This window comes from Sceloporus occidentalis, unplaced genomic scaffold (genome assembly GCF_023333645.1).
Source record: "Sceloporus occidentalis isolate IW3139 unplaced genomic scaffold, rSceOcc1.0.p SCAF_207, whole genome shotgun sequence".
In the NCBI taxonomy this organism is placed as follows: Eukaryota; Metazoa; Chordata; class Lepidosauria; order Squamata; family Phrynosomatidae; genus Sceloporus; species Sceloporus occidentalis.
The window spans coordinates 833697-860094 of NW_028317187.1; the positions used below are offsets into that span (position 1 = coordinate 833697).

Sequence of the window (26398 nt, forward strand, 5' to 3'; positions counted from 1 at the left end):
GTTTAATAGTTTGGGGTCACTAAAGGGCCTCTGTACGCCTATAAAGATATATCTGCGCTGGATTTCTGTTCCATTTCATCTTATTTTAATGGGAAAAATAGCTTATCTTTCATAAACAGGGACATTTCTCGGTGACCCAACATTTTGAATTGTAGTGTATGTATGTAAAAAATAATAATAATAAATTATATATATATATATATAATTGTGTGTGTATATAGATGGGCCGAATGGTTATCTGCTGTCACTTTCTATGTTTCTATATACTATGTGTATGTATATCTTCAGTAATTATCTTTTTTTCAAAAAGAACCAACCAAGAACTCCATGTTTTGTAGAAGTTAAGTTTATATTAATAAATGTTTATAAACAATTGTTTCCAGAATTCCGAGAAGCGCTCTCGTATTTAATCTAACAAACTTTTATTATTTTGATCTTTTCCAGAATCTAACCGTGCGGCGGACCGTTTGACAATGACTACCAGCGACACGGATGTGTGTAGCCACGTAAAGGTGGTGGTTCGAGTGCGCCCTGAAAACGAAAAGGAAAAACAAGGGAATTTCAGCAAAGTGGTTCAAGTGGTGGATAATCACATCCTAGTATTTGATCCAAAGGTAGAAGAGGTCAGCTTTATTCATGGCCGACGCGTCGCTAATCGTGATAGCAACAGAAGGAAAAATAAAGACATGAAATTTGTTTTCGACCGTGTCTTTCACGAGGGATCCCACCAAGCCGAAGTTTTTGAACATACTACGAAGGTTGTCCTCGACGGTGTACTCGATGGATATAACTGCACAGGTTTGTACACGCGTGAAAGTTGTGGTCATTTTTATTTAAATTTAAAGCGTATTTTATTGTGAGGCAATGTTTGAACGTTGATAAGACAAACCCATCACTAAATGCCGAAGCTTTGGGGAAATGCTTTCCTGCACCCCCAATGCATTCCCCGATGGCACCTGGCTTCACCAGTTCCATTTACATGTTAGCTTGCTGATGAGCCTGGGATGCAATATTGTGGAAAGGCCACGTGTCCGCATAGAAATACTCTGCAGAGCCCAGGGAGTCTACAAGGACTTCTTGGGCAATGTCAAAAAATGGTAAACGGCACAAAAGACACCTATGGACCTACCGGTACGTCCAAAAAACGCATCTAAAGAAACCCCTATGGACGTACTGGTACGTTCTCATCTTCTTGCACCTTCTTCACGGGAGATCAGGCTGTCTGGACAGCCTGGACTCCCCCGTGTCAGCAGAAGCCAGCATCTGCTCCATGTTTCTGCTCCATATGCTGAATGGAGGATCTGTAGGTATACATTGCTCCCAACCAGAATTCGGAGGAAACATATGGCTTAAAGAATATACCGTATGAATGGCCAGCCACGTTGATTCTTCCCTGCCAGATGAACCACGTTCTAGCCTAATCCTAACTACGCACATAATGTGTTTAGTCTTTTATAATACGTTCAGGACATGGTGGTCGATCTTTCTTTGTACACATCCGATTTGGACATCTTTGAATTCTGAGGGGCATTAAAAGCAACACTGTGTATTATGTTACATTTCGGGTAAAATCATTGCTATTTATTGTGTATAAACAAAAACTATAAGTTCATTAGCAGAACCAGTCATTCGATTTATGAGACGGCTCGGTGTGGATTTGCTGATGAACGTCAGGAGCATCATTCATTATTGTCTAATTTCTGTAGTTCTTGCCTACGGAGCCACAGGCGCTGGGAAGACGCACACGATGCTGGGAGCCCACGGTCAGCCGGGTGTGATGTATCTCACCATGATGGATCTGTACGATCGGATTGATAGTTTGAAGGAAGAGAAGCTTTGCGATGTAGCAGTTTCCTATCTAGAGGTTGGTTACATAGAAAACTGTACAGTATAAATGATGGCCATATATTTAAGCCACTTTACCCAAATCCTACGTGTTATCATTTTGTACCCTAAATGAACCTGCACTACTGTTCAAAAGTTTGGGGTCACTTAGTTGTTTCCATGGAAGACAAGGCATTTTCTTGCCATAACATAATTGCAAAAGGGTTTTCTAATTAGCCTTTTAAACTTGGATCCGCGAACACAACGTGCCATTGGAACACAGGAGTGATGGCGTGATAAAGGGCCATTGGAACACAGGAGTGATGGCGTGATAAGGGGCCATTGGAACACAGGAGTGATGGCGTGATAAGGGGCCGTTGGAACACAGGAGTGATGGCGTGATAAAGGGCCATTGGAACACAGGCGTGATGTGAGTGATAAGGGGCTATTGGAACACAGGATTGATGTGAGTGATAAGGGGCTATTGGAACACAGGAGTGATGAAGGGCCTCTGTACGCCTGAAGATATTCCATTTAAAAAACAGTGAACATTAACTCTTTCTGCACTGGATTTCTGATCCACTTCGTGTTATTTCAATGGACACAAATGTGCTTTCTCTTTCCAAAACAAGGAAGTTTCTCCGTGACCCCAAACTTTTAAACTGTAGTGTATGTGTAACGGTGTGTTATAGAATAAATGAAGCAATATATGTGTTAAAACTCTCCTTACATGTATACAATGGGGAAAGGTATCTTGATTCTTCTTTTGTCTTGCCTATTAAATTGATGTTGATTGGGTTCAGGCATCCTTTCCACGCGGTTAAATTTAATTAGTATCAATTAACTTCAATCAGTTGCACTTATCTACGAACAAGAAGGAAAAGCTATAGGTAGTGTACATGAAGGAACCCCGTTATGGTGAAAGCCCTATAAGCGCTACTAGTGCTATAAACATGTAAACCGGGGATTATTTCTGTCTCCATTTCTTCTTGTATGAAATTCACAGATTAGTTACGGTTAAAGCGACTGCACAAAATTCCGACTCTGTCCTCTGTGCGTAATTGTATGTGAACTACATTTGACTGGTAAAGATATGTCTTTGATGTGAAAAAATGTGCTTCTTACAAATCTTCCTTTTATATAGTGACTCTTCTCCGCTCTTGTAAGAACAGCATGGATTCCCTTTAGCCCTTATTTTTTTATAGACCTAATCCATAATAGAGCTTTCATTGGTACTTTACATCAAAACAATATAAATGTATTTCCGAAAGCTCTTCTTTACTGTTCAACACGTTCTCACTTTGTTGTGTGGAATTTAAATCTTTATTGGCACAAATAGCACATTGTTCCAGATTCGGAATAGAATGCAGCCTATCTTATCTAACATACTTAATTTGGTGATTTTTAATTTTTTTATATAAGTATTTTATAGGCTGCGTGTATATTAGTATGCGTTAATTTATTAGGTGCTAGCAGTCCTATGGAGATTTTAATTAGGTTACAGTAGGTATGCATACATTCTGAAAAGAGGCCATTGCCCCATAGAGCTTACAGTCTAAGTAAGGGTTCCTCGAAAGTAAACAATCAATGTTTCAGTGAATGCTGTTCAGGGAAAGAAGGAAAACGGTTCAAAGGATACCTGGAAAAAATGGATGTAATTGCCCCTTTCATTTTATGATTTTTCTGTAAAATGTTATGTTTTAATCTTTTTTTTTTTTTTTTTACTGTAAATTTTAAAGGTGTTTGAGTGTGTCTGTTAATAACTGCACTAAAAACACTAAATTAGAGTTTACAAACCATTTAATCCAATTTTTGGTTTCTTAGGTGTACAACGAACAAATCCGTGACCTTCTCGCAAACTCCGGCCCGTTGGCTGTACGGGAAGATGCTCAAAAAGGAGTTGTCGTGCAAGGATTAACTTTACATCAGGTATGTGCTCGGAATATACTTATTTAACAGACTTTTATTATACAGCCATGCTAGCACCGTGCTTTAAGGAAATAATTTACTAGGGATCGTAATGACTGTTATGAGAGTGTTACTGACTTTGTCACCTAAAAGCAAAAAGAGGAAGTGTCTGAATACTACATAGTATAGAGATTGTTTGTTTGGAAGACGTTTCCCTTCGGAGATATATAACGCTGATATATAAAACTCTCGATGATCTCCTAATCATGTGGAATGCCCTATGCTGGCACGTCACCAGATCATCCAGCTCGATGAACCCTTCGTGCCTTTCTTTTCTATCAGTGTGTATCAGTGTTACAATAATGTGTTTATAAACAGCAAAATGTATTTATAAACTGAACTATGTAAACCGAAAAATAGTTTTCTTAAATACTAATGTCTTATACCGATATAATTATAAACCCTATTTTATATATTTATGTGTGTGTATATATACATATAATTTTGTTTTTTACTATATATATATATATTTTTAGCCAAAATCAGCAGAGGAAATCCTTCAGTTGCTTGATTATGGGAACAAGAATAGAACGCAACACCCTACTGATGTAAACGCATCCTCTTCACGATCACATGCGGTTTTGCAGGTAAAGGATATCAAGAAATGTAAACATTGTAATTGCAAGAGTAAGTACTAAAGCGAACCCCCTTTTTTTAACACATCATTTTTATTTCACAACATTTTAAAAGGTGAATCAGTGGCTGTGAAAACTTGAGCATGCAGGCTGAGTAGGACAGATAAACCAGGTATAGCAAGGACTGGGTAGTAAGGGGATTTAAACATGCATGGGATAGGCGTATGGCTCCTTGCACTGAGATGAGACAAAGGACTGATTAAGGTCCTAGTCTTCATATGAGTACAAAACAGGCAGACTAGATGAGCATGATGGGTTTTATCTGTCATCAAATTCTATTTCCTATGTGTTTCAGTCCCTTAGATGCACTGGACTGTATTTATAAGAAACAGTGCTAAAGCTAAGTTATAGGAAACCAATTTAATGCTCTTGGTGGGTGAACAGAACAATTTAATGCTCTTGCCCCACATTTGGTACCCCATCTGCACGTTGTGGCTGTAACCCTCAGTTTTGACAAATGCGTGCAGTGTTTGTGAATATTTGTGTTTATTTTATTGTTTCAGATATATCTAAGGCAGCAGGATAAAACTGCAAGTATCAATCAGAATTTTAAAATTGCCAAGATGTCTCTCATTGACTTGGCTGGTTCAGAACGGGCCAGTGCTACGAATGCCAAAGGCGAACGTTTGCGGGAAGGGACAAACATCAATCGCTCATTGTTGGCTTTGGGAAATGTCATCAACGCTCTTGCAGATCCAAAGGTATATGTTGTGGATACTCATTTCTGTGCTATAGATTCTTCTGTGTTGCCAGTAAAGTTGTCAGTACCACTTTGACGTTAGGTTAAGGACAATTTACCTCTCCTAGTTATCCAGGACAATTACTTACGTTCCAGGAGAAAACCTTTCTATGTCCTTTGTGGAGTTGATGGGTATGCATAGTACATTATATAGTTTTCTAGGCCAGGGATATCAATTAATGTCCTTGAGGACCACAAAATCATTATAACATTGTACTATTGTTTAATAACGCAATTATTGAATGCACACCAAAGAAATCTCTCTAGTGCCCAAGACTACACCAGTTAACCTGTTCCTGGGTAGGGAACAAATGTGTTTTTGTGATTGGACTTTAAATATTTTAATATATTAAACATTATATACTATTAGTATAGCCATTAGGCCATATCTTATATATATAATTTTTTTCTAATCTGCTTATGTTCCGCTGGGTTTACCCACTTGGCATGTCTGGTATATGTGCTGCGCAGAGCCATTTTCTAGCTGGCAACTCCAATCTGCATGTTTCGGATGAAGTGTATGTGAAGGCCGGTCTTCTGAAGGGGTTGATCAGAAATGATCTGTAAACAATGTTTTGCATGCACGTGTTCCTCCCGTGGCGGCTGGAAATCCGATGCTGCAATTTGCCTGTTTAGAGAGGGGATTTCATCTGCGTATTTCATGAACACCAATTAACTTTGCCTTAAAGAGATCTGTCGCTTTTCCCAAATCACAACCTGTACAATTCTAAATACTGAATCGCTGTGATTACTTATTAAAATAAGCTATTTATTTATATGTATATGTACAGTATATACAGAAATGTGCAAAGGTTTTAGCCAGGTGTGAAAAAATGCTGAAAAGTAATGCTTTTGAAAATAAACCTGTTAATAGCTTATATTTATCATTTAACAAAAATTAAGTGGGTGAACAGAAGAAAAATCTAAATCAAAATTCGGCGTGGACAGCCTTTGCCTTCAAAACCGCATCAGTTCTTCTAGGTACGCTCACAGAAAGTTTAAGGAACTCGGCAGATAGGTTGTTCCAAACATCTCCTGTGGATTTAGGCAGCTTCAGTTGCTTCTCTCTCTTAATGTAATCTCAGACAGAGTGGAAGATGTTGAGATCATGGCTCTGTGGAGGTTGTACCATCGCTTCTAGGACACCTTGTTCTTCTCTACTTCTGTTAAGATAGTTCTTAATGACTTTGGGTGGGTTCCACGTTGTGCTGCAGATTTAATTTGGTGCCAATCAGATGCCTCCCTGATCGTCTTTCATGGTGGATTTCTATCTGCCTGTACTCGGCATTGAGGAGACCATTAATTCTGACCAAATCCTCAACTCCATTTGCAGAAATGCTGCCACAAACCAAGGAACCGCCACCATGCTTCACTGTTGCCTGCAAACACTCTCCGGGACCTTGGCAAACAAACTGCCTTCTGCTGCAGTCAAATATTTCAATTTTTTACTCTTCAGTTCAGGGCACCTTGTTGCCATTTTCTGCACCCTGCTTCTTGTGTTTTCGTTAAACGTTGAGTTGCTTAGCCTTGTTTCCATGTCGGGGGTATGGCTTATTCCATGAAGATCACTTCTGACTACTCTGGACAGTAGATGGTGGACCCGGGTACCACTGTTTTCTGCCGATGCTGAGCTGATGATGCTGCTGGGCATTGTCCGATTGCATGTGTCGACTGCACTAAGATTCCTTAGCCAACCAATCCGTCTACGGTCCTCAACTTTGCCTGCTTCTTTGTGCATCTTAAAAAGAGCTTGGACAGAACATTGGCCGACCCCTGTCTGCCTGTGAGTGACTTGGCTGAGCTCAGTCTTGGTCACCGTGTATGACTTTAGACATTACACTCCTCAGCAACCTCGCCTTGTGAGTTCCTCACCCAGTCTTATTCCTCCTACACAGCGCCTGTTTGGTATAATTGTTTAATCGTACACCTTGGGGTGGTCACACCAAATACTGATTTGCTTTTTGTTATAAAGATGTTCTATTTTTACACACCTGCCCACAATGTTTGTGCATTACTGTGTATATACACACGATGTATCTATCTGTACATGCATACCATGGGGAAAGATATCCTAACTTCCGTAACTCGGTATATACATGTCTTTCCACCCCATCATTACCTCTTTTCTTTTGTTAAACTGCTTACATTTTCAGATCAGCTGGTCAGAATTTGCATAACAATTCCTGTTTTTTTCTTTATTTGCATACAGTATATGTATATAAATATATATATATCTGTATATCATTTTATCATTTACCTTAAGCTAAGCGTTTTCAATAGGGTAACCTATTGAGATAAGAAATATGTGCTTTTCATCATCAGGATAGCATTGTCCTAAATGTCTTTTTACGCTGAAGGGGGCATACCAAGACTTTTTGGGCAATGCTATGCTTCCAACTTTGTGGGAACAGTTTGGGGAAGACCCTTATCTATGCCAACATGACTGCCCCCCAGCGCACAAAGCAAGCTCCATAAAGATATGGTTGGATGAGTTTGGTGCGGAAGAGCTTGACCGGCCGTGCAGAGCTCCGACCTCAACCCCATTGAACACCTTTGGGATGAATTGGAACGGAGATTGTGAGCCGGGCCTTCTCATCCAACATCAGTGCCTGACCTCACAAACGCTCTACTGGATGAATGGGCAAAAATCCCACATAAAACTCTCAAATCTTGTGGAAAGAGTAGAAGCTGTTACAGCTTCAAAGGGGGACCAACTTCATATTAATGTCTATGTATTTAGAATGCAAGATCATAAAATGTTGGTGTAATGGTCAGGCGTCCCAATACTTTTGTCCATATAGTGTATATCGTCATAGACTTCTAGTTATTAGGTGTATAAAATAAGCTTGATAACTCGGAAAGAATTGCAGTCACGTAAGTAATTCCTTATTAAGGGTCCCCCATGGGGAATCGTCTGCTTCTGAATGTAATTCGCCAACTCCCTCGCAATGCCTCAATTAAAGGATGTGTCATATTTCTGTCTTCCCGGCCACTGTTTTATACACTTTTATGAAGTAATAATCTTTTACAACTTCCTTGCTTAACATCGAGCTCATTTTTATAGCTCTGGGTGCCCTAAAATATCAAAAGACAAATACAAGTTTATGAGGAATTCTTTGCCGGAGAAAATGTGCCAAAAGAAGTAGTTTGCGCAGCAAATTGCCGGAGAAGATTTATTTGAATGATGTAAATTATGTTTTTTGCATCATCACAGTTTGGCTGTGGTTTGTAAGCGCAGGCAGAAATTTTGTGTCATTGCGTACGGGGGTTTGCGCAGACAGCCCACCGCCAGTATATCGCATGCAAGGAGATGCGTTTGGCCGAACACGTCTCCTCTACACAAAATAGCTGGGGTAGATGGGGCAAACGGGGAGACCATGAACATTTAAAGATCGAAAAATCTTTGTGTGACTTTCCAATGTGTTACCAGGGTGAAGGGTCAGTTCTATTTAACAGAGCACCCCGACTCTAAACTCCGGAGTTAATATGGGCAGTCATTGCCGAGGTCTCTGCTTACATTGATGTTTTAGGACAGAGTTGGGTTTGTGAAAACGTGTGTGTTTGGTTATCCTAAAACAGCCTGAAGAGCAATGATGCAACATCCCTTCTCCTGTCTTTCAAGCTGACCACTAACATTGTTCCACAAACCTAAACAATATGCTCTTCCCCTATTCCCTTCTTTTTTGCTCACAAATAGCTTGTAATTGAAAGAAGTATCCAGTAAAACACAACCGCCCCCAACTTGTTTACATGATAGAATAGGGGACAGCATTACTTGGTACTCACATCTGTTTGCCACTAGTGGATGAGCTCCCGGCTCTATTTTATATATATTATATATATATATTATAATATAATATTAAAAAAAAAAAATGTAAACAAAAATGCTTCGCAGCTGAATACCTATGTTTATACATTTTTTATTATTATTATTACATGGAAAAACCTGCATTAATTTCAGTGTAATTCTCGGTGTGTTATGTTAGAATAGTAGCATGGCACTCGTGTTTCTTATGGAAAGTATAAAAAGTAATTTTATTAAAGGGCCAGTTATGCACAAATTGTAATGTTGTAAAACTCTGATCGTGCGCCTCCCGCAGACCAGCACACGGGGCAGTGGTATTCCCCCTAATGTCTGGATGCTGCTGGCACTTAACCAAATCCCATGGCCAAGTTATGGAAAGATGAGGAACTTGGCAGCTACGCGGTATACTAGAAATACCCCAGAGCCGGGGAGATGGCAGGGACTGTTACCTATACTGGAAAAGTAGTAGAAAAATTATGCATGATCAGTCCTTATCAGAAATAAGGAAACAAAGTAAGGATCCTGTCGAATGATTGGGTTCCCAAGATGTTTCTGAGGTCCAGGCTTCTTATGTGTAACGAAATAAATGATATTCTCTATTGAACAATCAGCCAAAGCAGATTACATTACAAGCCAAAGACACTTTTTTAATAGACAGTAACTTAATGTTTGAAGTTGCGTGATCCAGAATGTCTCATGGAGAATGCTCAACCATAGCCATGTTTTGTGTCTTGTTCCATACTGTGGGATGCATTGGTAGACCGTTGACAAACTGCTATCAACCAGGAGAAGGCCCTGCAAAGTACCCCATAGGAGAAGTCCAAAGGATCAATACCCACCGGGTTGTTGGCATCATTAAACTCGGGCGTACAGATACTTGGGACAGTATCTAGTGCCCCAGTGGTGGCATTTTTTTTTGCAACGGTGTAAAAGCTTGTAGACTCATTGATAACGTGTGGCTCCGCGGAAAGGTCCGCATCTCTCCAACGCCCAGTAGATGACTACAGAACAGCGACTTGCGGATAGGGCTGCAGAAATTTGTGGCTTGCCGTTATATTCTGTGTTCACGAGAAGGTTGTCTCTAAAGCTGAGGGGAATGTTATTATTGGCCAACTTTTCCAAGCTTCATGTTAAGTTTGCATAACTTAATACCGTCAGTTGTTATGCCAGATATTTTCTGGCAATGAAAGTACAACATATGGCATATTTTTAATAGACTGTGCTGTCTCTTGAGTAAGGATCAATGCAGTGTATCTATGTTCATAGCACTACGTAGTAATCGCGTGTTTTTAATCATTTGGTTTTTTTTTCTAGTGTCTGGTATAGGTGACACACAATCATTTAACGGTTATTATTTTCATACGTATGTACCTGTGTAATAACCCTATTTAGATTATAATAGAATAAAAGAAAATGGCTATATAGCTGGATAGAGCCAAAGAGAATATGATGCCTTTAGTTGAAGCCTCTTTCAATGGATCAAAGTGAGAGAAGATAAGCTTTTGGGATCTCTGAGGTCTCTTCAGATGGAATTGAGGATCTCTAAACAAGGCAATCCCCACCTTAAAGAACCAGTCAAACTTTAAAATAGCATTGGCGTCTCTGATCACGAATAATTTAATTATCACGCCATAGAAATAGATGCAACCGGGGGATATACATGAGATTCTTTCATTTTATTGAAAGCTACGTAAACATTTGGAGTTCCTTATGCTTTGCTTGTCCTCTTAGGCAAAGAAACAGCATATTCCTTACCGGAACAGCAAGCTCACGCGTCTACTGAAGGATTCACTGGGTGGGAATTGTCGCACCATCATGATCGCAGCCGTTAGTCCGTCTTCAGCATCATACGATGATACTTACAATACTCTCAAATACGCCAACCGAGCAAAGGATATCAAATCTTCAGTAAGTAGTAATATCTGATTGTCTTGACTGTCTTCAAATCGTAAATTAATCTTATGTTTTCAGCGAATTTAATACTTAATTTCATTAGAGCCAGCTTTAATGAACGGTTCTTGTGTAGAATGTGCTCTTATGACCGTAGCAACCATGAAATGTATTAATGACATGGAATCGTGCTTTCTTGTACTTCCGTGTTTTCTGTTAGAGGCTTCTGGAGCTCTGTACTAGAAGCCCTAATATAAAATATGAATGGCAATTGTCAATTGTTAATTATAAATTGATAACAAGCTATATCCTTCTGTTTAACAGGTAAAGAGTAACGTGGTTAGTTTGGACAGCCACATCAGTCAATATGTCAAGATCTGTGAACAGCAAAAGAAAGAGGTACGGTCATCCCCATGCCAAAACGTCTTTTATTCTGTGCAGATTGTCTTGGGTGAATCTATGGTCTTGGCAATGGAGTGGAAAAACTTTAAATCTTAGGTCTTTGTAAACACCTTGTATTGGGTATTAACACAGTAATAATTATAGTATAGTAGTCATATCATGGTCCTGTGAACTGTGCATTTTGCTGTAGAGGGCATTTTAAGTAACGCTCTTCATGATTCTAGAAAGAGAAATGACCGATATTGAGTTACCGTGGGTCAGGGGAATAACCAACCAACTCATATCAACGAGCCGTGCTTTATAAAAGCCAATGGGCTGGTGCTTTTAGTCAACTGCCCTCTCTCTCCAGTTACAACCACAACAGGGAACGTCATGTGTTGACACAATTACATTACATTATGGATGTTTATATTTTTCCGTATATACGTGAAATTGTTCATCTCCAGGGATATATATGGATGTTGACTCCTGGGAAGTTGTACTTAATTTTATTTTTTTAAATGTATTTCAGATTGCCATGTTAAAAGAAAAGCTAAAAGCTTACGAAGACACAAAGATCTCTGCATCTGACCAATACAAGCAGAATATCTTACTTCAATCAAGCCAGCAACAGTCTGAAATTACAAGGTGATTTTTTAGATAGATATAGATATATCTATAGATATATATACACACACACACCTCTGGCTATTGGCGAGTCTGCACCTGCCTACAGGTTTTATGACTCCTGTGGCTCAATACAATGTGAGCTTTAATAGTTAATAAGGATTCCCCCTTTAACACAGTGCTGCTGAGGTGGGCGATAAAAAGTTATTTGCTGGCACAACATGCCAGGATCACAAACCTTCTAAGAGCCGGAGAATTTCTCTATTAATATTTAAAGATTGCCGCATCACCAGCCACGTCATGGGGATTGCACTGCGATTTACAGTCTACGACATGCAACTTTCCTTAAAACCTACTGCTGCACGGCGGCACAGCTGGGGTCTGAGCTGTTTCTCCGCGTCCCCAGGCTTCAGCCGAACGCAGTTAGCTGCCTGTTTTCCTTCTGGTTTGGAAAACACTGTGCAAAAGCTCAAAAAAACACTTTGAGGACAAAAAGGAAAACATTGGTTTGCATTAACTCACCCCTTTCTTGTTCTTTACAATAACATAGTTTCATCTGAGCGAAGACTGCTTACAATAAATGCATTTTGTTGGGCAAGGTTGACTCCATTACAGCCCTGCTGAATTCCTATCAAATAGGGCTGATCACATTAATAGAGATCAAAAGAACCAGTCCTTTCTCCTGATTTTCTCTTTTAGGTCTCCAAACTTTTGTTTGGTACCTATGTATTTTGTCATCCTTTGTTTTGCCCCTACCCATCAGCCTGTGTGCTTTCATCCACAGATGTGCTTGAGGATCAGGAGAATTGTACATTCTGCTTTATCATTATTTTTTTCTTGTAGATGTCGAGAGACTCTTGTGTCTCTGTTTACTAACAGAGGAGAAATAAGAGCCGAGTACCTCAACTTGGAACTCCGTCTGAAAGAAAACGAACTTAAAACGTTTTACCAGAAGCAACACCACGAACAAATTCAAATGATTAGCTCCCTGGAGAAGACGGTAAAGGTGAGTTATTCAGAGTATAATGTCATGATAAAATTCTGAGTCTTCTGTGTGCCAAGATCTGCATATTGTGTAAAAATTTAAAAATGTCAAAAGGCTTAACTAGATTAAATGCCATATGGCCTTAACTTCTAGTATCTCTTATCCAGTGGAAAACTGGTGTGTAATATATAATTTGACTTTATGACCTCAAAATATTTTGATGGCACTTCCTTTTACTGTGTTTTACCATCAGAGAAAGATCTTATTTCTTTAGAAATGATGGGAAAACCACCCAATGACAGATTTGTGAACTTTTATGGATTGTTCACAACCATGACTTAAAAAATTATACCCAAGTTTAGCCTAGCAGTTGTGTCCCTTTTTTTAATTGGCTTTGCTATAGAAACAGTATGTAAGTAGCAGCAAACTAGGAAGGAAATGAGAAATATGTCAGAAGGAAATCCACTGGAAGCAGGTTGGTTGGTGGTGATCTATGGTGTAGAATATAGAAGCACAGTAGATATTTTATGTGCCAAATTGTTGGGAAAAGTAGCGGAGGATGCTGGATGTTCTTCTGGGATTCTGGAGGCATGCTCCTCACCAAATATGTCCAATGGATTCTGTGTTTCAGGCCACTGGTAAGAGAGATCACAGGCTACAGGTTCTCAAAAATCAAAATGTACTCATTCAGAAGAGAAAGGAGGAGGAGATGAAGCGTTTTGAAGAGAACACAAACTGGCTCAATCGCATGGAAACCGAAATGCGATTGTTGGGTCAGGAAAACAAGATGCCAGAGGTACTTCCTTAATGCTCCTTTTGTGTTCTAGGTTTCCTTAAACCATTACCATTCTTGATTAGAAAATGGCACCTTTTTCTTGTACATTCTGTATCAACTATTTAGGTAGTTTAGCTGTTCTCAATTGTATTTTTCATCTGCTAACTATCTATACATTTACCTATTTTTACACTGGATCAAATCCTCTCTTTGGCAACATTGGTTCTCCAACAAGCCAAGTACCCTCAAGGTCATGGTTGCCTCCAACACATGACCTATTTGTAAATGTTTCATACCAATTGTCATGGTCATAAAATGTGCTTTGTAACACAGTAACTCCTGGTCATCTAAAGCCAAAATTATAGTGAATAGTAGACCATAAAAAATACACATCAACGTGAAAACTGTCATTCCCTGTTTAGAATTCTCTTTGAGGGCAGAGCTCTTGTTATAAGAAGTTAATTGGTTATTTCCTATGAAGAGGTGTTCCAAATAAATTAAAATATTTCCGTCGTGGCGTCTGGCACTCCTATACTCCTTGAAAATATGAAAAACTATAATTCTCTTATTATTGTCACCTCTCGACAATCCAGAACGTGAAAAGGAGATCTTATTTCATGGTTAAGAAAACTGCAGTTTTGAAGTTTAAACTTGTATATAGGGCAGCTAGCCCCCTGGTGATCCCAACCAATGAGCCAGCCACTATTAGTTTATGTACATTTTAGCTTTATTTATGCATTTCATTTTTTATTTTTTTTTGGCAAAACCATCTACAGATGGAAAATTTTGTTTGGTTTCGTCTTGCCCTTCTGATGTTTCTATTTTTATGTTAATTTCCAGCGCTACTAAACTCTTCACAGATTTCAATTGTTAATAATTCATAACACTCTCTTGCAAAGTAGCCATGATCCTTTTCTATAAATAGCTCCTGTGACATTTTTGTTAATAATTTATCCGTAGCAGTAGTTAATTTTAAAGGCCTAGAAGTAGTCGGGTATTTTATAATCTCTCCATGATGTAGGTCTGCGGAAGATGATGAATGCGTTGCTTGCATCTGTATAGAAAAAAAAAAAATAACATAGTCCGTGGTTTATTAATTTATTTGTCTCTTCTCCCAGGAGCTTGGCAGAGAACTGCATTGTTACCACTTAAAGTTAGAAGTAAAGGATTTGAGGGCACAGATCGATCACATGACTCGACTGGTAGCGCTTCACGAGCGAGAGAATCGCTACAATGAAAAGTAGGTGTATATTGAGATATTACCTTTTTACCGTTTTTTCTTTTCGTTATTTGCAAATTGATTCCCTCAGCAATACTCTCTCGGCTTCCACCTTATGTTACTGGAAGCCCAGTGAGGCGGAATAAATGAGATAGTACATATGTGCACATGCATCGGGAAGCCCATGTATGAAGAGGAAAGGAGCTAGCCATAGCATGCCGCACACTGACCCAAGTTTGCTTTCCAGAAAGGCATGGAGTACTAAAGCCGTGCCCGGTCTGTCCTTTGGCACACATCCAGCCCAGCCTAAATTGTACACATGCTTCAGCATCCTTGGTTATCGGGGTTCTGTATTAAACGCAACACCCCATCTTAGTAACTGGGCTGCCTGGAAAAGTGTTCTAGAATTAGACGTAGATGAGAAGCTACCACGCTTGTGTCACATGGCAGGCATTCCCTGGACGATTCTGAAGATGGCAACGGTTATTACAGAATGATTCCCAAAAATGATCCCCAAAAATATTAAGTTTGGGGAATTCAAAAGTTGATGTTTAGTTCCAAAAGTGATGAAGCAGATCATCATCTTTAAATATAAAATACACCTAAGGAACACAGTAGGCATAACATTACTTATTTAATGTATAAAATCGGGAATGTAGACTTCCCAAGCGGGAGTTGACCGGTCATTGATGTTTAGTCATTTTGCATTAAATATTATATTTGCTGTCATCTTTGTTTTATTTTATTTTATTCTGTCTGCATAGACTAGCTAACACTTGGCTGCTACTAATTAATTATAATACGATTGACCGGAAACATTTTGCGATGCTACATTTTAACTGTGCTTTGTTACATAAAGTTTTGTCTACATGGTCTGCGCTCCCCTTACTTTGTAGAGCATATTATTTGTAGTAACCAATTTCTGCGAGTTCAAATTAATGCTGCGAGACCACTTTTTCTTCTGGAGGTCATGCTAGGAACGCTTAACCTTTTTCTTAAACAGCTCATAAGTATTTAACCTCCTCTTTCCCTCATACATAATACGTTCTTTCCAGTGTAATAGAATTGTACGTTCTTCTGTCTCAGGTTATTAAATGCTCTTTTGCCGTCTTTGCGAAAACAGTATTTAATATTAAATCAGGCGGGCCTAGCAGACGCAAGCGTAGAGGCCGAGTATCAAGAAATCGAGCACTTGGTTCACAGGGAGAAAGCCGTGGTCTGGGCAGACCAGACAATTCTAGAAGACCCAGGCAGACCGGATGCTCCAGAAATAACCACCATTGTATCCTTCCCCACCTTGATGCGCAACCAAGCAACTACATGCCGTAAGTTACCCATCTCTTTGTAACACAATCAGGAGGAAAATGAAGATGAATTTTCCCCAAAATTCTACGTTTTACAGTTCTGTACATTAAACAAACCCATTGGTCCAGCCTTTGTATGGGTGGGTGATGGAGAAAATAGAGCACTTCAGGACAGGAGATGGATTGATAACGCCAAATCTGCCACGAGCTGCAGCCTACTCTCAGCCTCCATGAGGTTTATTATTAAAGAAATATCTTTGAAACCATAACACAGGTTGCCAAAAAAAGCCCAATCTATAGGCAGTTTTATGTAATTTGCTTACGTTTAAACCAGTTCTGAACAAAGGTGCTACCGTTTGTATTGGTAACTAAACAGTTAAAATCTTGAGAGTAAGCAATCTATCTCAACTATTTGGGGCACTAAGATGCTCAATGTTCACCGAAATGAGTCCATTACTAGAAAATAGATGTCTCGCCTATCATGAAGGTATAAAATTATTGCGAACGTTTAACACATAAGCAGCGGGTTATACTTTCAAAGAAAATCTAATTTTTCATAACTTGATAATACTTTAAAATACTTTTTATAGCATCGTACAATCATTTTAAAAACCACTTTAAATATTAGCAGTTGTCACGTTTGTGTTAAAGTCCAGTAGAACCTTGGAGTGCTAAAAACCCAATGCGTTTTGCCTTCTAGGCTTCTCGAAAGCCTATGTCAGTCTATATTTGTGTCATATGTTTAAATATTTGGATTTTCCCTTCTTTTTCTGCTTTTATTTTCTTCCCTGGCTTCTTATTCCGTTCCTTCTCCCTTAAGGTCTGTATGCTACAATCTTGAAGAAGCCTTGTAGTCCAAATGCGTTGGGTGTTTTTAGCACTCCAAGGTTATCTTGGACTTTAACACAAATGTGACAACTGCTAATATTTTAAGTGGTTTTAAAACTTACTGTACAATGCTATAAAAAGTGTTTTATGGAAGTATTAATATGTTAAATTTGTACATTTTCTTTGAGAGTATAAGCCACTGCTTATGTGAAGTATTTGTGTACCAGTTTTTTATCCGTGTGATTCCATTCTTTTGTGGGTGTTCTTTCTCGTAGAGCTTCTACTTTCTTTGCTTTTCTTTTGTTTTCCTTCCCTTTTCTTCTATCCCTGTTAACTATTGCCAAAGACCTACACCACGTACTCGCCTATCATAAAGGTTTACCCTTAAATACCACAAACAAATTCTAGATACAAAAAAAACATTTAGACTAAGTGTGTAATCAAACTTTCCCTTCTTAAAGATTCTTATGTTTCAATAGTTTCTGCTTGCATTCGTGTGACCAGTTCCGTTATTAAATACATTATTTACTTTTGTGGGTTTCCCTTTCCTTTATTTTTGTAGGAGCGGAGACATCCCGGGTCCTGGGAGAGATAAATGCACAGAGTGAAATCACAAAGGATGCTAAGCTTTTTGTACCAGATCAAAGTAAGTTCATCCTTCACACATTCCCTCTATCTCCCCATTCTTAATGTAATTCTGCTGATTTACAAAATAAAATTATAAATCACGATCCGCTTTTCTCCTGCGTGGTCCCGACTTACATTCTCGGATGTATTCAGATTGGCTGCTGATTGTTTTAAGCCGTTTGCCATATGTCTTGGTGTTCAACCATGGATAGGTCCTTTTTGTCTTTACGTTTATCTCTTTATTAAACCCTGCTGTGTCTTGTTTGCAGACGTAAAAGGCCAAATAAGAAAGTTCCGTGAAATAATACCGTATTTGCTCATTTATAAGACAACGACCCCCCCCCCGAATATGGTGACCCTTTTTGGGGTAAAAAATTCCAAACTACTGTTTTTGCATGAGTGAGGGAGCTGCGGATCTGAGGTCCGAATAGAAGGCAACCTGGATTATAACACAAGGTCGCTTTTTCAGATTTTTTTAAAATTATTTTTTTGGGGAAAACAATCTTATGATTGAGGAAATACGGTAAATACACATTTGATTTTCATTATCTGTTTTCATGTAATAGATGGCAAAATATAAAGAGATTAATGCAGTTGACTCGATACAGACCTTCTCACTAACTATCACATACACAGTCCCATTTGAAAAGTATATTCTGTAACAGATCACTGAGATGCGTGAAAACCTTCCTTATGTGTAAAATACGAAGCTCGCTTTATTGGGCCGATAAACCTATACATATAAAAACTGAAAAAGCACATAGTTTGGCTGCAGAACTGTGTACAAATACATGTAAACCTTTTTCACATCGAACATCTTTGTATGCAAAGAAGAAGAGACCAGCTCAACCAGTGAAGGGGCCGCTTCTTAATACCCTGTCCTGCACACTTGGGAGAGTAACAACTCTTGAACACCATTACAGAGAAAACCTCACCATCGGCATACGGGTGTAATGCTGTCCACAAGGCTCCCCAGAACCAAAATGTAAGGGTTATTTCCTCCAGATGTACATTTTGGCCTTTGGGGTACTTTTCGGTTGGTAGGCAACAAGGTCCGGATCTGGACCCGCCATTAAACTTACCGAAAACCCCGAGAAGTACCCAGAGGAAAAATCACATACAAAGGAGTATGAGGACTAGCTTAAGATACAAGATCTTTGAAGTTTGTCAGCAAGGCAAAAAAAGTTTCCCATGCGATAAATTCGCTTTAAAACTCGTAAAAATTCTGACTCCGCAAATTGTTTGCATGTCATATAAAAAAAATAGTAATGGTGGAATGTGATCGGGTCTTTAGTAGCCCAAGTACAGAGTTTAAAAACGGCATTATGGATATATTAAGAAAACATTGTTTCATATTTATATCGGAGTGGGAAAAACTTGGCCACATACCCCCCCCCCCCCCTCCGGCCTTTCCAAATTTCCGAACAATGGACAAATATTAAGATTTATTTAGACCTTTTTGGTGAGGGGACTCTTGTTTCATAATCTATTCAAGATGTGGGAACGGAAGCGGGGCTTTTCACAGAAATTACAAAACACCGGCCACCTGTTAAGCGGCGGCTATTATTCCATATTTACAGATCCGTATTTTATATTAAGGATAATTGCTGGGATTTCACTTGTCAACAAACGCACTGAGGTTCATTTCTTGGCTTCTTTCTCCCAACCCTTTCAGTCTATATCTGGCGACAAACACAATTTCAGTAATGAATGAATTCCCCCATGGCTGTTTTTTTTTTTTTTTTTTTTTTTTTTTTTTTTTTATTCCTTTTTTTTTTAGTGTAATTGGTAGGAACCTAGATTGGTATTTTTTTTTTAACTACATTTTATTGACTGCCCATAGGATTTCTGCACCAGCAATGTGTGCTCGCTCAATTAAGAGTTATTTTACAGGGAATAGAGTAGTTGTGTTTTGGTTTGGTTTTTTTCTTTTCTTTTTTTTTTTTCTTTTTTTTAATCAAAGCCAAATATTTTATGTGACGGTTTTATTGAAAACACAGAAAAACTGCAAATGATTACAGAACTCATGTTTTAATAGCAAAATACCGAGAATTAGTCTGCCTCAAAATGTTGAAATGTCATCTTTTTACATATTTTAACAAGCCTAAATTCCCTATTGAACAATTGCTTGTGTTTTTCGTTCACTAATCATTTCGGGAATAGTTTAAAAGTAGAGCGGTGTCTCAGATCGATGGCAAAAGTAGCATCATAATAAGTTTTCTCTCCCTTTATCCTGCCGTTACCAAGTATCTGAGAATCCGCTACCAGAAAAAGGGGGGGCGGTAACTTAACAAATGGGGAGGAATATCCTGATTCAATTCTAAAATAATGCCCCAGCGGGGACAAGGATAAGTTACAACTACAAATAAACCAATCCCATTCCCGGGATCAAAAAATACCCTTATTATAACCACACCCTAAAACATAACTTTTATTAATATGTTTATTAAAAGGTATAACCAAAAAAAAGATTTTTAAAAACACCAGTGTCACCAGTCCTACTATAAAAGGTATACGTCACAGTAACATAAGCTGTGTAACACTAATATTAGGTCGTACATACTGTTGATGGCTGCAGTCCTAACAACAGAAATAATTCAATTATGACCAGTGACAGAGGCTAATTAAAAACTCAGACAAGTAACCCTCCCTGACATGTTTTGCTCCTCAGAGCTTCATCAGAAGTCTGGGCTAATATAATTGTGCAAATCTTGATAACGGCAAGTTAAGGTGGCTGTTCCCGTGGTAGATAAAGCTTACATGTTCTTGCATTTTCCCACCGTATTGTGACCTGAACCTCACCGGTGGCCATCTTTGTCAATGGCACGTTAGATCCAACTGGCCATCGTGCTGAAATGGGTATGGCTGGAGGGGTTTATATATTTCTAATAAAGGAACCGTGAAGAGTTCCTTTAAGGACAGCCTTAGAAGTGCTCCCTGTATAAGTCTGTGACGTTGAACATATCAGTTGCCAAGCAACAGTAAGTAAGGATGATTAATGTGCTTGTGTCAGGCGGCCATTTTTATTTTTCAAGGCGTTACCGGAATGCGCAGGGAGTCTTTTCTTTTCTGTTATCTTTCTGCACGACTACCATGATATATACTCTATTTCTTGTCTGATACATAGTAAAAAAAAGATTGCTAACTGCAATCATCATGCATTATACATTAATGGCACTCACTAATGTTGTACTTTAGCCTCGTAGAACTAATTATGCCTGATGTAGGTGTCGAGTTTCTGTGCAAAATGGTAATTGTTTTCCTATTCATCGAGCGAACCAGCGAGGGAATTTGCTCGTGCGCAACAAAGCATCAGAAACTAATCATTAGAACAAAATGTTTCCCTTAACTTTGCGTTCAGGGTCTATTAACCGTGTAGTTGGACCGTTTACGTGCTCATTTTAGGATTCAGTTCTGGTTAAAGAGCTACCTAAAGCATACATTTCGTTTAAGCCTAGCGTATAACTAGTATAGCTATAGAATCTACTGCCGTTATAATGCCGAGTAATGCAGAATATGCTGAACTAGCAACGTCACTTTATTTTATAATCTATATTGGAGTCCGTTTAGCACAAACCCTATTGTGTTCTACTGCTTGTGTCCTGTCCCGTCTCGTTTTCTTCTTCCCTCGTCCACCTCTGCTAATACTAGGAAGGGTAAGTGGGGAGCATACTAAAGTACAATTCTTGCAAACGGTCAAGCAAAAGCTACACTTCAGTTGAAATCAATGGGAGTGGCAGCAGCCAATCACACACTTCCTACTTCAGCTTCCACGTTCAGTTAGTGTATATGAGATTGGCTGCCGCTATTCTAATACAGGAAGCATACTTCAGTACACTTCCTGCTCTCGGTAGCGATGGCAAAGTGAGAATCTACAAGATGACACACGCACCTATTTACATACAGTTATGCGTCATTAAGTCCATGCGTAATGGACACCGTTATGCAGCTAACGTGAAAATAAGCCTAGAGTGTTCCATTTTAATATGGGAATAAACTTGCACTGTAAGGGCATGGGCCATGTGCATTCTGGAATACCAAGTAACAAGATTTGGGGATCATTTAGATACAGACAGCAGAGGATTGTTCTCCATTCAAGTTAAAGACCACATAGCTGGTCAAGAATAAAGAATTGGTCTGACTGGTATAACCTCTCATATGTTATAAGGGCTATTTATTTATAAAAATTTTTTTTTTTTTTTAGTAACCATACATACGGTTCAACAAATTTTATGCGGAACCAGCTTATTTTATTTTTATTTTTTTGAAATAGCAAAACTTTTTAGGACCCGTGGCTACCTTCAGCCTCAGAATGAGACCGGCAAATAGTTTCTGTAGACGCTGCACAGATGGTTTGAAATATTTTCCAATTGATCCTCATTTGCTCTTCGTAAACTTACTTTTACAAACCGAATACTTTTATCAATATGGTGCTCTCGTAGTCGTTGCGAGAAATAGATTTATGGACCTAATATTTATTTAGTTGAGCAAATGTAGGTTACCACAGAGACCACGGTCTTCACGATCACCCACTCTGCTCGTTACTGACATTATAGACGGGTAGCCATAGTTACTCAAAGCAGGTTTCGTATCCAACAGATATACTGCACGTATGACTAATACTTGGCATGTGACAGTATGTGATTAATGGCCTTTGCTACTAAATTATTGGTGGCATTTTATATTCAGATCATAAAAAAAATATTCCGATATTAGGGATGTGATCGAATTGTCATTCGGGGTTCTAGCCTAGTAATGCTCCGTTATAAACCACGTACTTTACAAACCTAGAACGGGCTAAGTGTCTGAAATTGGAATATATTACAATTATATTACTGATGTAATTATATTATTATATTAAAGTGTAGGAATGGGTCTTCAAAAGTTACTTGGTAAATTCTGTCTGAAATATCACCTTAAACGCTGTACAAAAAAGGTAATATTAAACACTCGTAAATTTATAGTAAACGTCTTTCGCATGTCAGGGAGTCGCTTTACTGAAGCCGTGCGGTCTGTTTTTGATAATATTTTAGTAGCGCTTAATGATTTATTGCCTGTTAACTGAATGCCATTCTCTTTGTGTTTTACCTTTCTACAGAAGTTTAAAATCTAAGCTTATTCATTGCATTTACTTGCCGGGTAATTTTTGGAAAGTATCTCAAATTTTATAGATTAGGTTTGACTCGATTTTAAAGTTTTTAAAGATTTTATACATTTCTACGTGCTTTATATCACATTTTGAAAGTGGAAGTGCATAAACTGGTAAAAGTTGAACAATGAAGCTTTCATTCATTGTCTTCTACGTGGTTCTGGCTTTTTAAGCTTCCTTTGCTTTGGGAGAGGTCATAGTTTGGAATACACTGCTACATATGTGCCCACGGTACCAAAGACTAAGGAACCAGCAGTACTGTCTTTAAGCGGGGGACATAGGTGTGATCCAGCCTAGCGCCCCAGACCTACCTCCTCTTCCTCACGCTGCTTGTCTTTTTTTTTTTTTTTTTTTGTGTGTGTAGTACGGAGGGACATGACATCATAACTTACCTTCAGTCGCTCAACTTGAGTCAGTGATACTTCAGATATTTGTGCTGGCTAAGTCACTAGGAAGATCTCCAAGCCTCCCAACCGGCCCATGGAGCTGCAGCCCACCAGGAAAGTCTCCTTGTAAAGCAGGACTTCCTCCTTCCAAACCTACTATATTTGGCCGTGGTTTAGTAGGTTTGGCCAGAATATGCTCCTGGGTACTAGAGCTTCTTTAATACTGTAGTAAAGTTTGATAAGGTACACTTTTATTATATGTCAACCAAAGGGTGGATATTACATGAACCTGACGGGTGCGTTTTATACCGCTGACATTTACAGAATTAGAAGTTACTTTCAATAGAACTCTGCCACAAAACCACAACCTTGGTTAATTCGTTCATTAATAACTGCTGCTTGCTTTTTTGACCTTCGACAGCTTGGTCTCTAAGGTATTTCGACAAACCCTGCAGGATCTGTCTGCTGACAAAAGCCACTGGGGTCCCATTCAAACCCAGTTCAGGAAGTTTGACAACCCAGTTCAGAAAGTGACAGCTTTCTACACGTTTGTTTTTTTTTTTCTCTTAAATTTGTTTGTTTTTATCTCTCGTTCTAGCTCTTACTGTTGCCCTTTCAAAAGAATTTAAAGAAAATGTCCCCCATAATACCTCTGACAATGTTGTTCCTCGCAAAAAGACAAGAAGGAAGTTAATGGAGTCGCCGCTGCCTGCAGAAGGTCTTGAAGTTTCCCAAAACGCCCAACAGAACGATTCAATCAGTGGTGAACTTGCCCCTATTGTGTACACCCCAGAAAGTTGTCATAAGACCAGGGCCATTCTAAAGCAGGTAGCAAAAATCCCGTGTTTACAAGAAAAAAGTGTAATCCGCACAAACTCCACCACTCAGGACCTTGAAAACCAGACAAGGAAAATGACGAAAATACCTAGCCTACAAGAGAAAAGTGAGAGTTCCTCCGCTTTCATGGCTCACGACAAAGAAAGCCAGAACATGGGTTTTACCTTCCATATGACAACTGGATTGGAACAGACCGACATGAACTCAACGGTCATCCTTTCTCAAGACAACAGCGAAGTGACTTCTGACTTAAATCCCAAGGGACAATGCAGTAATGTATTACAAAGGTATTTTACCACCAAAGGCGTGGAGCTCGGTTTACTTAAAAGTTGGATGCATTTACTAATTATTGGTTTTCCTTGGCATGCATGGCCAGGATCCTGCATAGGATAGCCAGAAATATTCTTTTTCCCTTTATTTTTGATATTTTGATCTTGTTCACGGAATTCAGATTTTTACATTTTTTTTTTTATATATGTAGTGTGTGGATTTGTAAAGGGTGAGAATGATCGTTTCTAAGTGGTTTCGAAGTTTAGGATTTAATTAAAGGGGCAGTCATCGACTAGTTTTTCCTGGTGATCCGCAAAGCACGCCATGTGCCTTTTTGTAGAGTCGCGCAGCATTAGCATTAGCAGAAGAAATGCTTTTTGGGTTTGTTCCTCCTCAGAGGTTTGTGAATTCACGGCAACCCTGTGTATGTCTCTATAATAGTGGCAGCGGCTTTAAGGCTTAGCCTAGTATTTTTTATTAGAGCTCAATTAGATGTAGGGTTAAATCATTCTTAACAAAATCACTATTTTTATAGTTTGGTATTTATTTTTACAAAGGGAACAAGTTATTTTTTTGTGAACCAGAGTACTTGTTTTGGACTTATATTGCCAGAGCAAATGTCCTACTAGAAAGGAGGGACTATTGAAACAGCCATGTCTCTTATTACAGGCTTGAGCTTCCGTCTCTGCTTAGCAAAAATCCTGGAAAATTAAGCGACAAGCCATCCTACATGGCAATGACATCAGCTGCCGAAAGAAAGCGAAAGCTATTAAGGTAAGGCTGTAAATCTCCAACCGTAGAGTCTCGCTGCTGGATTGAATTAGAGATTGGTACTTAGTGCGACGTTTTTACTGAAATACCATAACATCTTATAAATAACCTGAAATCTGAATCCTATCCGCAAAACAAATACTTTGTTCATTACAATTAATGGTATTTTCAAACTTTCTTTTGTTCTCTTGGGTAATTTAACAAACCCCCCATACCCATAAATTTAATAATGCTTTAGTTGGATTTATTATTTTGCCAATTTTTTTTTTCCCCTTCTGACATTAACAGATATTGTGTGGCTATAAGGTGTATCTGTAGAAATGCATGGAAATTTTTTTTACGTTATTAACATTAACGTAGTTTCTAGTTTTCTTTTTTTCTAGTAATACAATATGGATAATGAACCTCCATCACAAGGACAGATTAGCAATTTACTTTTTTTTTCTAGTTAAATTCTGACAAATTACCTTGTTATAATTTAAAAATAGTTACCTGTTGCAAACTTTGTTTTAGTTCTAGTGCACCTTAAACAAAAACTAAAAAAAAATTAGGAAGTCTAACTCATGTGTTATTGCCTTAAAGTCTTGCAGATAATAACGTTAAGTATGAAAACACCATAGTTCCCGTGGCAAAACGTGTAAAACAGGATCTGCCTTTGGACTACAAGGCATTGAGAGTGCGAAAAACAGCAGGTGAGTACTGCCAAACCCCATCAATTTCTTCAATTTCAGAGAATATATAATATATATATAACCAGCTTTTGTTTAGGCCAGTCATTGTGTGGTCTTTATAGCACAGTGTTTTCAAACTTATGAATGAATCATAGTTAACAGATAATTAAGGGATTCTTCACAGTGAGGACAATTAAGGTATGGAATTCACTTCCAAGGGAGGTAGTGTTGTCCAATACATTAGATACCTTCAAAAGGGGCCTTGATATTTTCTTAGAAAGGCACGATATACAGGGATATAAATAGAATAATATTAATATTTTAGAACTTCTTGATCCAAGGAGAAATCCGATAGCCTCTTGGAGTCAAGAAGGAATTTTTTCCCCTGATGGCAGAATTTGAAGTTGCTTAATTAGGGTTTTTTTGCCTTCTTTTGGATCAAGAATAGAAAGGTTAGGTAGAAGGGTTGAACTTGATGGACTTAGGTCTTTTTTCAACCTTATAAACTATATGTAACTATATATGTAAATGATAAGTTATAATACTCATCCTTCCTCCCTGCAGGAGCCTCCAAAAACAATGGTGGAGCACAGAGACGTCTACCTAGGAGCATTTCAGAAGGAAGCCTTGTTCATGGAGCAAAGAAGAAACCCTTTTCGTTTTTGGGTCAGACACAACCTTTTTTACAAAATTCAAAGAAAAAATAA

At 38.6% G+C, this 26398-nt stretch overlaps 1 protein-coding gene across 1 annotated transcript; it reads left to right on the forward strand.

The window, feature by feature from the left end:
* The first annotated feature begins 473 nt into the window (after nucleotides 1-473).
* Nucleotides 474-26398, forward strand: LOC149277653 (kinesin-like protein KIF18A). Its single transcript, XM_089502631.1, has 17 exons — nucleotides 474-798; nucleotides 1707-1864; nucleotides 3649-3753; nucleotides 4269-4379; nucleotides 4931-5128; nucleotides 10703-10879; nucleotides 11186-11260; nucleotides 11775-11890; nucleotides 12713-12875; nucleotides 13486-13650; nucleotides 14748-14869; nucleotides 15935-16173; nucleotides 17543-17626; nucleotides 23741-24266; nucleotides 24919-25023; nucleotides 25603-25712; nucleotides 26256-26398. The coding sequence occupies exons 1-17, from the start codon at nucleotides 474-476 to the stop codon at nucleotides 26396-26398; spliced, it is 2922 nt and encodes a 973-aa protein (XP_089358757.1).